Raw genomic sequence first — 12728 nt, forward strand, 5'->3', positions numbered from 1 at the left:
ACTTGGGTAAGGTTGGTTTGAAAATGTTCAGCTTAGAGTTTGTGGTTTGTATTCAGAGGGAGAACCTCTAGTTCCATCACCAATTGCTAGCAAAATGTGTATTATTGATTCCTTTCAGTCTGTAGGATCGATAAGGATCATCTCCATGAAGTCTTCCTTGGGGTTTTCTTGAGGAAAGTTGTCAGGTAGCTGTTCTTGTCCTAGACAAAGTTCAACCAAATCAATCTGGGAAACTTGCCTACACTGGCAGAAAGAAGCCAGTTTTTGAATGCAGTTCTCTGAAGGTGTACCTGTAGTTTCGGGATAACTTTCAGTAATTCAGTTTTCTCAGTCCTTGTCCTCATGCCTGACAACTTCGTTCTGTGATTTCTAAGATAAGTTGACTTTTATTTACAGTACAAGGGAAGTGAGGAATTCTTTATGAGTCTAGAGAGGTTTGGGTGAGGAACTGTCGCACTGTCAAATGGAAAACCAGTGCTTAAGACTGTCCTCCTGATCAGAGCGAGCTTTATGCTTATGGGAAACTTTTACTTCATTGTTTTTGTGTGTCCATCATGTCCCTGTAAAAAGGATTTTTATGTTTGTCCAGTTCCTCAATCACACGATTTCCAATTTTACTATGTTTTCTGGTGTTTCCTGTTCTGCGAAGACACTGACTTCAGCTTTCCAATTATTTTCCTAGACTGTGCCTTAAGGCTGCTGCACAGAAAATGTTTGGCTAACCTGTTTGTCTAGAATATCACCATGCTGCGGATTTGTCTGGAAAACATTGTTGTGGCTTTACGCAGACCACTGTTAGCACCATAGATGTTGAAGAGCATGGGCCTGGCTTTGAGCAGGCAGTTGGAGTAGAGGCTGCCAGAGGTTCACCCTAAATTAATTTAGCTTATGCAATAAAGAGAAATCTTGAACCTCAGAACATGTATGTATCTTCTTAAATGGTGTGAAGGTTTGAGTTGTGAAAGGAATCTGTGGCCAGTTAGTCAGGCTCATGTTAATTGCCTACCTCTGCCATGTTCTCATGGGCTATCGGCAAGTTCACAGCTGTAGCTAAATACACAGGTAAAGTAATAGTAGTGCTGTTCTAGAGGAATTTACTCCGTACATCCCACTGAAAGGATCCTCTAATCCTTTTACTCCAGAAATGTGGACAGAAGTTGATGGATGGTTTTACTGAAGTAGGGCCATGTAAAGACATGAATGGCTTGTACTTACAAACATGCGTCCCCATGCTCTAACAAGTCTACTTCTTGTCTCTTATCCTTTAAACACATCTCTTATGTTCCTTAATATCTCCTGGCAATGGTGTTTTTTGTTAGGGGCTTCTTGCTTGGTCTAGTTAGCTTCTCCCCTTTTTTAACCCACTTGAAGTTCTTTGCTGCTTGTCCCCTGAGATTTGCATGTGTGCCTGGGGCTTAGTTCCCGCAGGGTAAAGGTGTAGTACTTGTGTACCTAGAGCTTCTCACGTTTGGGAAGTGCAAATATACAGGTTGTCCATAGCTGATGTTTAGTCAGAAGTGATGACATACCATAATTAAAAACTCTGTTGGGTAATTCTGCATCGGTTTTCAGTTGACCTCTTGGCCTTCTTAATTTTTAAATAAAGTCTCCTGTGTCACTAAGTCTTCAAAAGTGATTACTATCAACAAAGAACTCTTCATTGAAACTCTTTGAATTGGCTCAGCTGTTGAGGAAGTATGATGGAGAAGGGTACCTCACTGTACCTGGTGGTGTTCAATTGGTGGATCTTGTCATGGAGAACATGGACAGACTGATATGTCAGATCTTCCTTGGGCAGGGTGGGGTGCTGGGGGGAACAGTGCATTAATTTGTATTGAAGTGAATGGGAATGAAGTTTGTCATCTCTTTGACTTGACTTTTCTTAAGAGCTGTGTATATAGGGACATTTGATGCCCACAGTTGTTTTCAGTGGATATTTCCCTTTTGGAAAAAGATTTTGTCATAGCTGCTCAGTGAAAGGAAAGCATCATTATTTGTTAATAAGTACTAAAGTTTTTATGGGCATATTACTCGACTCTCAGGTAAAATAGTGCTGCTTTTCTTTTTATTCTAACTTTTTTCTTTTTTTTCTTTTCTTTTTAAAGAAACGATTGAAAGCAGCAGAAGCAGAAAGCAAGCTAAAACAAGTGTATATACCCAACTAGTAAGTATCTTTTTGTATTGTTTTGTTTTCTATTCCATTGTAGAGGGTCTGGTGTAGCAGTTTCCACGGCTTCCCAGTATTCCATATTTGCTTTAGTGACATAATGAGAGACATAGCTGAACAAACAGGTTAGAGAACTATTAAATTATGTTACCAATATATCAAACTTTCTGCTGATGCTTGAATAGGCACGCATTCCATTTTTAGCTGAGTTAATGCTAACCACCCTGTGCTAATAAACAACTAGCTGCCTTGTGGAAGAGAACACGATAGCCTTGGTATTTCCAGGCTGACTAGAGCAAAGCAGCACTCCTCCCAGGATACTCCACGCCACGCTTCTGCTTAGAGGTGTGTAAAAGACAAAGGTGTGCCCACGCACTGACCTTCCACTTCTGGAACACAGGCTATTTCCTCTGTGGGCAGCAGAGGACTTTCTCTTTGGGGCTTTCCTGGTTAGGATGCTGTGCTGTCATGTTGCTCATTTCCTTCATCCTGTATAGTGTTCCCATCCTGAAGTGACTGTTTACTTACTTTCTGATTTTTATTTTTATGTGGACTGGGAGTTGGGGACTTGCTAGCAGGTCAGCATGGTCATAAACAAAAGGGTAGCTAATTAACTGCTCAATATGTCTGGTTTTCTTGATTTTTGTCATCAGTGGATCACCAATGTGTGGTTGTTTCCTAATGTAATTGTTATATTAAAAAACTTATATTGAGATTTAATATATAACGATGTGTGTATATATAATGAGATATAATTTCTTAATAAAATGTGTTTCCTCTCTTGCATTTCCTTTGCATAACCCAGTCAACAGCTGTTATGGTGTGGAACTTCAGATCTCCCCTGTCCTTTCTCTTTTCAGTTTTCACTCCTAGATACATTCCCATGTGTATTGTTCCAAATAACTCCTTTGCTGTTTTATTCTGTCTCCTTTCAAATATTTACAAACTTCTACCATGTGTTCTGTTACTTAAGGCAAAACTGTTTTCCATATTTAGCTTGCAAGACAATCCGTAATTTATTGTGAAAATAGAAGAATGCCTGATCTCTTTGCTTTGAAATAGGTTGATGTGTCTCAGATGAATTTACTAAAAATTAGGTGTAATATTCAGAGTGAGACCAAATAGATGTCTTATCACACAATTGTTCAACAGAATTGCTTTTTGTGGATGGTGTTACTCTGCAAGGGTACACTGGGCTTCAAATTAAACATGGATTCACAATGTCATGAGCTTGTAAAGCAAAAGCCAATGTGATTTAGATTGCAGATGCAAAAGGATATTGCAGATGAGACGGCATGGTAGCCTTGCTGTTGCTCTTGGATTATAAATGTATGTAGATATGCTTTGTATTTGAAAGGTTATAGTGCTTATTTGTTAATGGCTGTCTGGAGTGGTATCTTACCCCTCAACACTGCATCAGCAACGTAATTCTTGTTGCTGTCTAGAGAATATAATCAAATCGGCAACATACCTCTCTACTTCAGGAAAGGACTTCTGTCTCTACCTGTGTGCTTGCTTTCTCTGTCTCTGGCTTTGATTTCCAGGCACAGTTGATTTTGTGCGTGTTATACCTTAATTTGCATATTGTTTAATTGATAAAATGAGTGTAAAATCTTCCTCCTTCAATATCCTTTCATGTGTATCAGGAAAAGTAGCAGTTGTGTACGTGACATCTAATCCCATGTGAATGCATCTGCTGCTTTTTTGCTATTTATACCTCCAAATGTGGCAACAATTAAGTATTTCAAAGATTTTTAGGTTATTTCTGTTCAAGTTTCAGTACAGGGTCTGGCACATAGGGAATGTATTGCATCTACGTTATCTTGTGACCTAGAAGAAGATTATATCCTTGGCTTGTAATAGCAATACGTGGTGTAGGGATCCAAGTATCAATGATATTGATTTGTCCTTATCGTGTTACTGAGCCCATTCCTATTACGAGGCTTGAACCATAATGATCCACTTGTCACCTCGAAAATAAATTACTTGATGTAGGCTGTCACAAGACCTATGCAGAAGCGTATCAGCTGCTTGAGTTATTTAACAGTTATTTAACAATAACTGCTGTAAAGTTGTTTGCAAAGAGAGACCCCAGAGGATATCAAACTCAAACAATATTTTATTTATGTATTTATTGTCTCTGGCTGTCTTCTACTGATAGGATTCTCATTTGTTCCTGTGACGTTATAGGAAAATTTAGGGAGAGGCGGGGGAAATAATAAGAAAAACAATACAAGCAGTCTTCAAAAGTTATTTCTCAAGTCACATACATATTACACAGTGAAAAATAACAGCTTTATGTGAAGCTTTAGAGTTGCTATTTTTTAACTTGAGACTGTGCCCCAAATTTATAATGTGGGTAACTGAAGCAGGGAGAGTCGTACAGGTAATTGTTGTGAGGTTATCAAGTCCTAAACTAGCATCCCAGATACTGGGAAAAACATTTCTATTCTAGACATCGGATAAACGTTTCTGTGCTTCTTCCAAGAAAAAACCTGGTTTGGGGACAGACATTTGTAGTTGATGCGACTGAAAGCACTGTTTATTTGCATGGCTTTTCAATGCATCCTTTAGGTTGAAAAGTGCTAATGTGCTTTCCTGGTGAAAGGAGAAAGTATAAAATCACTTGAATTCCGCATTCGAGGCATACTGAAAAAAATCGTTTTCATTGCTTTCTGTAGCAATTTCTCTGTTAGTAGGAGTGGTGTTAAATAAAGCAGCAGCAGAAGCCTGAATGCACAGAGATTCCATGTTCTCACATGCTTCATCCTGCCATCCGCCAGTGCCAGTGTGGGACTAGGAGACCTTTCTTGTTGCAGATGTAGTCTCAGTCTCTTTCCTCCTTCTAGTGTGTACGCAAGCATACTCTTCAGGCTGTTGTGGAAGCCATATTCTGGTTTTACTAATCCTCTGGGCATCATATGTAGTAGTTACTTTGCTTTTTGGTGACGGTCATGTTGTGCAGCTGGTGCTTTTTGGTATTAGGACATCTGCAAATCATGAATCATCATAGAATCACAGAATGGTTTGGATTGGAAGGGACTGTAAAAATCATTTAGTTCCAACCCTCCTACCATGGGCAGGGACATCTCCCACCAGACCAGGCTGCTCCAAGCCCCGTCCAACTTGGCCTTGAACAGTTCCAGGGATGGGGCACCCACAGCTGCTCTGGGCAACCTCTGCCAGTGCCTCACCGCCCTTCATAATGAAGAATTTCTTCCTAATATCTAATCTAGATCTGCACTTTTTCAGCTTAAAGCCATTCAACCTTGTCCTGTTATGTGCCCTAGAAAGTCCGTCCATGTCTTTCTAATTAGCAGCCTACCAGTGTCTAAAGGGGGCTATGAGGCCACCCTGGAGCCTTCTCTTTTCCAGGCTGAACAGCCCCAACTCTCTCAGCCTGTCTCCATAGGAGAGGTGCTCCAGCCCCTCTGAGCATCCTTGTGGCCTCTTCTACACTCGCTCCAACAGATCCATGTCTTTATATTGAGGGCTCCAGAGCTGAATGCAGTACTGGAGGTGGGGTCTCAGGAGAGCAGAGCGGAGGGGAAAAATCGCCTCCCTTACCTGCTGATTATGTTTCTTCTCAGGCAGCCCACAATTTGGTTGGCTTTGTGGGCTACAAGTGCACATTGCCAGGCCATGTTGAGCTTTTCATCCACCAGCACCCCCAAATCCTTCTCCTCAGGGCTGCTCTCAATCCATTTCTCCACCCAGCCAGTATTGACACTGGGGGTTGCCCCAGTGCAGCTGTAGAACCTTGCACTTGACCTTGTTGAACTTCATGAGGTTCACACAAACCCACCTCTCAAGCCTGTCTCCCTGGATGGCATCCTTTCCCTCCAGCACGTCGACTGCACCACACAGTTTGGTGTTGCTGGCAAGCTTCCTGAGGGTGCACTCCATCCCATTGTCCGTGTTGCTGACAAATGAAGGCTGACATATGTTTATGCACATATATATAAATATATATAATTTCATGCATATATATATGTTTCTATAAATACATTAGCAACAAAAGAGGGCTAAGGAGAATCTCCATCCTTTGTTGGATGCAGGAGGAATCACATAGTGATAAAAGTATGAGGAAAAGGCGGAGGTGCTTAATGCTGCCTTTGCCTCGGCATTAATAGTAAACCCAGTTGTTTTCTGGGTACCGAGGCTCCTGAGCTGGGAGACAGGGCGCAGACAGACACCCCCTTAATCCAAAGGGAAGTGGTCGGCGACCTGCTACATCGCTTGGGCACGCAGGCGTCTGGGGCTCGCCGGGATCCAGCTGAGGGAGCTGGTGGAGGAGCTCGCCCAGCCACTCTCCATCCTTTCCCAGCAGCCCTGGCAAACTGGGAGGTCCCGGCAGGCTGGGGGTCAGGCGGTGTGACACCCGCCTGCAGGAGGGGTGGGAAGGAGGATGAGGGGAGCCGCAGGCCGCCAGCCTGGCCTGGGTGCCGGGGCAGGTTACGGAGCAGATCCCCCGAGTGCCATCACACGGCCGTGCGGGACAGCCGGGGATCGGGCCCAGCCAGGGGGGTGACAAGAGGCAGGTCCTGCCTGGCTGACCTGGTCCCTCCTGTGACAGGTGCCCTGCCCGGTGGGTGAGGGGGCGGCTGCGGATGGCGCCGTCCCCCCCCACAGCCCCTCCGGAGGCACCGGCTGCCCCGGGCCGGGTCACTCTGCGGGGCCAAAGCCCGGCCGAGCCCGGCGCGGTGCGGGATGGAGCCACGTCCCCTGGCGCGGGCACAGGCCGTGTCCCCGAGGCTCCGTGTGGGGCTGGCCCCGGGTAACACCTTACCGGCACCCAGCTGGGGCAGCGCTGGGCTGCAGGGCGGGGGGCTCTGCGGGGGGCTGGGCAGGCCGAGGGGCCGAGGCCGGTGGTGTGGGGGTCCCCAGGGCTGAGCGCCGGGCCCTGCCCGCGGGTCACGCCAGCCCCCGGCAGCTGCGGGCTGGGGCAGGGGGCTGGGAAGGGCCGGGGGGGCTGGCAGCCGGCTGGGCACGGGCCAGCGGTGTGCCCGGGTGGCCAAGGAGGCCGGCAGCACCCTGGCTTGTGTCAGAAACAGCGTGGCCAGCAGGGCCGGGGCAGTGACTGTCCCCTGTGCTGGGCACTGCTGGGGCCGCCCCTGGAGCCCTGGGTGCAGGTTTGGGCCCCTCGGGTCATGGAGGGGCTGGAGCTGGAGCGTGTCCAGGGACGGGCAGTGGGGAGGGGATGTGTGGGGGATGGGGCACCAGGCTGGGCGGGTGGCTGGGGGAGCTGGGGGGGGGGGGAGGTGGGGGGGGTGGGGGTGTCAGCCTGGAGAGGAGGGGGCTCGGGGGGGCCTGATCGCTTCCTACAGCTGCCTGACAGGGGCTGTAGGCATGGGGTGGTCGGTCTCTTCTCCCAGGGAACAAGTAAGAGGACAAGAAGAAACCAGGGGAAGTTTAGATTGGGTATTAGGAAGAGATTTCTTCACCAAAAAGGCACTGGAACAGGTCGCCCCGGAAGCGGTTAAGTCTCCATCCCTGGAGGCGTTCAAGAGATGTGGATGGTGCTTAGGGACATGGTTTAGTGATGGGCTTGGCAGTGCTGGGGTTAACTGTTGCATTCTGTGGTCTTAAAGCTCTCTTCCATCCTGAATGCTTCTATGGTTCTATGCAGCTTTATGTGACTTTTCTCTTTTGCTTTCCATTAAGTGCTATCCGAAGGGCTAAGAACAGAAAGGGAGGAATGAAGTGCTGCATATAATCCCATCTCCAAAATATATAGATGTAAAATTTAAATGTACATCTGTAAATGTAAATTAATACATTCAGGGTGCAGTGTTTTATCTGAGAATATCAAAGCACTTGGACAAGCTGCAAACACTGCCTCACAAACACTTGTAAAGTAGGGAAATATTCTCCCTCCCCTGCCTCTTTTTAAGCAAATAGGGAAACTGGAGGAATAGGTCAAAGCACTGGATGACTACAGTGGGCAACTGTCTTAACAAGCTGAATGTAATTCCTCTGTCTGTTTCTTGGTTGTCCTTTGCCTGAGGAGCAAGGCTTTGTTCCTTTCCTGTTTAATTGTGCAGAGGTTCATTGCAGCAGGGAAAACTTAAAAGGTGTAACGCTGTTCTCTCTTTTCTAGCTGTGTGGTTAAAATGGCAATCTTCACCATTTTGTTGGAGAAAGCTGCTCGTTTTCACAAAGCATCGTTTAGCAGTCATTAGGCCTGTTCTTAGAAGTGGGTATTTTCAGTAGCCTGGAGAGTTGTGATGAGAGCTCAGAGCTCATCTCTGTTGTCTGGAGTCCTTAAACAGGCACTTGCATTAGATGCCTAGAGGTAGATGACATAAATGCTCCTAACAAAGGATTTAAAATTATTCTCATTTCTGAGGCTTAATTTCTTAATTGTTCTGTCGAACCTAGCACCACTGTGGTTTCTTCAGTAACAGGAAACATTCACTGATGGTGTTAAGTTTGTAGTTATTTTTAACAACTACGATTTTATTGCTGTGCTGTGGGTTAAATGCTAGCCAGTCATGTAGAGAAGGAATTTCAGTGTTCTGCATGGCTCAGGATTATCCTTAGGTTGGATTTTATTGGGCAGGGGCTTCGGTCCACGATAGCTGGCTTCCAGTGCCGCCTTTCTGCATGTGCTTTATCACCTTAATCTCTTCAGCTGAGACTGATCTGTAGAATGCAGCCCAGAAATTTGCACTTCACTGCTCCATTGCAATTGAAACCCTTTTAGAAGACTTCTCCTCTTGATGTAAGCGCTGGAAATGGTTTACCACACCATCAGTATTCTCACTACCTTATTTGCATCTTTCACTTTAGCTTCATTAATTGCTTAATGATTCATCTAGTTAGTCATCTCTAATTCTCTTGTTCATAGCTGTAGCAGGCTTTGGTGATATCAAACAAGTTTAATTAACATATCATCAACAATTAAGAGCTTTTTGCTTCTCATGATGAAACATTAGCTGCCTGAATTTTATTGTTACTGCCACTGTGAAACTTGACCTTTGCTTTGGAGCACGATGCTTTGTGGTACTTGTTGCAGCTGTGTTAATTGTATCGTTCCAAAATCCTGAAGTGAAGTTATTGCCACAACTACAGGATGTTACTCCTGGTGATCAGCATGATTTGGTGGTCAGCTTTTACCTGTGCATCCCTTTCACTTATGTTTGAAATACAAGTTTGATAAGTGATGTAGAGAGGACAGCAGAGTCAGGCCATCACTTTCCTTTCTGCAGAAGACCTCAGTACTCTGGGCAGGCGTGCCAACACGTGCGGTCTTGTCCTTAACTTACCATTTATCACCAGACACATCAGGGCTTCCCAGCACACCGCTCAAATATCCAAAATTTTTGTGTGCTTTTCTGATGGGTTTCAGACTCCTTTACCACCTTTTTCAGAGGATAAATCAACGTACAGAAAGCCTGATGTTGAGCCATAAGACCTTAGTTTTCTTTATTTCAGTCTTTTGATTTGTTAAGCAGCACTGCTTGTAACAGTGTGTGTCTGTGAGGACTGTTTGTTTTGCAGCATCTTGGTAATGTTTGCGCATGGAGTTTGCTAGTGATTCATTGGCAAAAGTTCTTTTGCAGCAGGTTACTATAGTGACATGGCAGAGCAAAATGCTGGGTAGCGTGAGTGTACCCTCTTTCAGCTTCCCCTTTGTTAAATGTGTCTGCAGGTCTCCTGCCATCTGTGGTGTCAGGACTTCATGCCATTCTGATGAGCACCCTGAAACACTGTAATCTTTGTAAGAGCTGGGCAAATTAATAAGCAAAAGGTGATAAAAACCTAATTGTGCCTTTTTCTGCTTCTTTTTTTCTCTTCTGTGTTTCTTTTGGGCTGTGTATGGGCTGCTCAGCGTACTGAGGGAACAACCTATTTACAGTGTTCCTGTGTCACTTAGCCTCCTAAGCTTTCTCTTCTGCAGAAAGGCCCTGAACTTTACAGTGAGGAGCACTATCAGAAGTTTTTCCTGGACTGAGCAAATACCCTCCTACCTCCTTATGGAACGTGCGTATGGTTCTTTTAGGTCATTCACAGCAGAACAGCAGAGTCTATTTTGTCTCTATAGAAATGGAACTTTGCTGAGTTCTGTATCTCAGTGCTTGATCGTACACTCTCAGTTGAGGGGAGGGATGAGCTTCTGGGTTCCAGGACAGTGTAACCTTCCAGTGGTGTTTGGGTTTGTTCTGGAGCTGGGAGGGGCAGTTGTCTTCAGAATTCAGTCACTTGGAACTCCTTTCCTTTCAGGGGTTATTGCTGAGAACATGAAACCTGGTATTGATGCCCCATTAGAAAGAAATTAATTTGGCTGTATTCCCACAATGCTGTTTTTGCAGCACTACCCAGGTAAAAAGTAGTAAGTGTTCTGGGTCACTGAAATCACTGTGACTCCTGTGTCAGTGTGCAACTGATGTGGAAGAAAATGTTTTTTCAGAAAGCCATTTTAAGATATTTCTGCTTGAATAAGTAGATTCCTAGTCGTGCATTTATTAGTTGGAAATAAAAGGAGTATGCTTACTCCCTTCAGTCTTCAGGTAAGAGAATATGAGGGAAATGTAATCGGCACTGCAAGTATGGCTTATGTTCAGAAGCTGGCACCAAACACTGCCTTCTTTTTGTTCCTTCTATAAGCTGAGCTCCTCGCAGGACCTGGGTGTCCTTGCATGTTTTATAAGCTCCTTGTGTATTCTTGTCTGAAACTCCTTGTGTGACTGTCTTCATCCATTCCCCACAAGTCTTCTCCCTGCAGTATTGATTCTCCATCCCTCTTGTTCCCTCCCATACCAAAAAATTTTTGAACACCTCATTTTCATCCTCAGACACCTCTTCCTCTGCAGAGGTTTTGTACTATTCCATTCTGCTCCTCTCTACACCAAGGTTTTGTTTGCCCTTCTATTCTCAGCTCCTGCCAGTAGCTTCCCCCGCCCCGAGTCAATGCTTTTAAGAGCGTACAGGGATGAGCTGAGGTGATTCAGATGTTGCTGTATTAGAATGGGTTAGTGACAGCCATCAACATTTTTCTTACTCTACAGATGTCAGGTTTTCAGACTTTCTCCATCCAGTAGAAACCAAAATGCTTTCTATTAGAAGCACAGACCATTGTTTAAGACTTGTCGGAAAACTCGTACTAATGAAAATCTCCATGTAAACGCTACGTCCAAAAATTCTGTTTGGTGTGTTTGTGCGAATTGTGGTTACGTGACACAAACCTTTGCAGTAAGGCAACATGGAGATGTTTGTGACAGCAGTCGAGGGTTTTACTTCCCTGAATAAGGCAGGGGTCGCCCTTCCTCTCACTGCCTCTCCTGCTCTGGTCCCCAGCTGTCTTTTTGGAGATTTGAGTAAAATAATCCCTCATGTTGAGGACTGAGGGAGAGCTGTAGGTGAGGTGTTCTTGTCACCTAGATTAGAATGTCTGGGATAGCAAGATACCTACCTGGCCTCACTGGTTTATTGTTTTTAAATGGTTTTGGACTCTTGAAAATGCTATCTATTATTATAGCTATTTTTATTATTAGCATTATTTAAATACTATCAGAGACAGTGTCTTCCTGGAAGTCAGATTGCTGGTAAGTACACCTTGTTTTGGAAGTGACACAATGAATGAAATTTAAATCTTCAAACATTTTGGGCCATACTTTTGAAAGTCAAGTTGGAAATCACGTGCCTCAATTAATGTTTGCCCTCTTTTTTGCTTTGTGTTTTAAGTAACAAGCCAAACCCCAACCAGATCAATGTAAATAATGTCAAACCAGGAGTGGTAAATGGTACTGGAGTACAGGCACAGAACACGGGAGCAGGACGGGCCTGTGAAAGCTGTTACAGTAAGTGACATGCCAGTATGGCAGCTGTGTATAACATGTGAGTGCTCTGTTGCAAACAGTAAAGTAAAAGCTGTGTTGTGGAGCAGAAGCGGGAGAGAAGGCTTTGGACGTGGCTGGTGGGGGACAGAATTTGACATAGCAGCATGTAAGCAAAGGGCTTTTTCTGAGTGACTCGTGTTACAATCGTAAATAGAATTATGAAGTACTAAAGGGGGAGTTAGTAAATGTTCTATGTGATTGCAGATAGCTAATAAGGGAAGACTTAAATCACCAAGGTGTGAATTTAACAGTTTTTTTCATAATTTTTTAGTGGATTTCAAAATACGTGATATCGTATTTGGTCTACTGGCTGATATTAATATACTGAGTTCTAATGATTGTGCTTCTTTATGGAGAGTTTTTAGAAATGCTGGAATGTTGGACTGTATGGGAAATCACATCACAGATTTGGTACATTCTTTAGTCATAAAGTACTGTATGGGGAGTTCCTGAAGACAAATCTTCCCAACCTCCCCCCCATGCTCTGCAGAAATTGTCTACCAGTCTTGCAGAATGAGAGCTTTCAGTTTCATTGGCAGGACATTTTCCCATCCTACTAGTTGGGGGTTTTCTGATCATGTTTTAAGAGGGGGTTATATGCGTAACTAATTCTGCTGAAGTCACAAGTATGTTTAACAGTGGTGATGACAGTGAAGCTATCACCAGTTTTTTAAGGTCTGTTTGAGCTTTGCACTGTCTGTGGGTTTTCTTTTGTGATA

At 44.4% G+C, this 12728-nt stretch overlaps 1 protein-coding gene across 4 annotated transcripts in view; it reads left to right on the top strand.

The window, feature by feature from the left end:
- MTA1 (metastasis associated 1) overlaps positions 1-12728 on the top strand; it is a 94205-nt gene that overhangs the window by 55247 nt on the left and 26230 nt on the right. For all 4 annotated transcript variants that reach the window (XM_040610132.1, XM_040610129.1, XM_040610130.1 and 1 more), the window contains exons 11-12: positions 2106-2164; positions 11855-11970. In XM_040610132.1, coding sequence (XP_040466066.1) covers positions 2106-2164; positions 11855-11970 — 175 coding nt within the window. The remainder of the gene's footprint in view (positions 1-2105; positions 2165-11854; positions 11971-12728) is intronic.

This window comes from Falco naumanni, chromosome 11 (assembly GCF_017639655.2).
Source record: "Falco naumanni isolate bFalNau1 chromosome 11, bFalNau1.pat, whole genome shotgun sequence".
Classification (NCBI taxonomy): Eukaryota; Metazoa; Chordata; class Aves; order Falconiformes; family Falconidae; genus Falco; species Falco naumanni.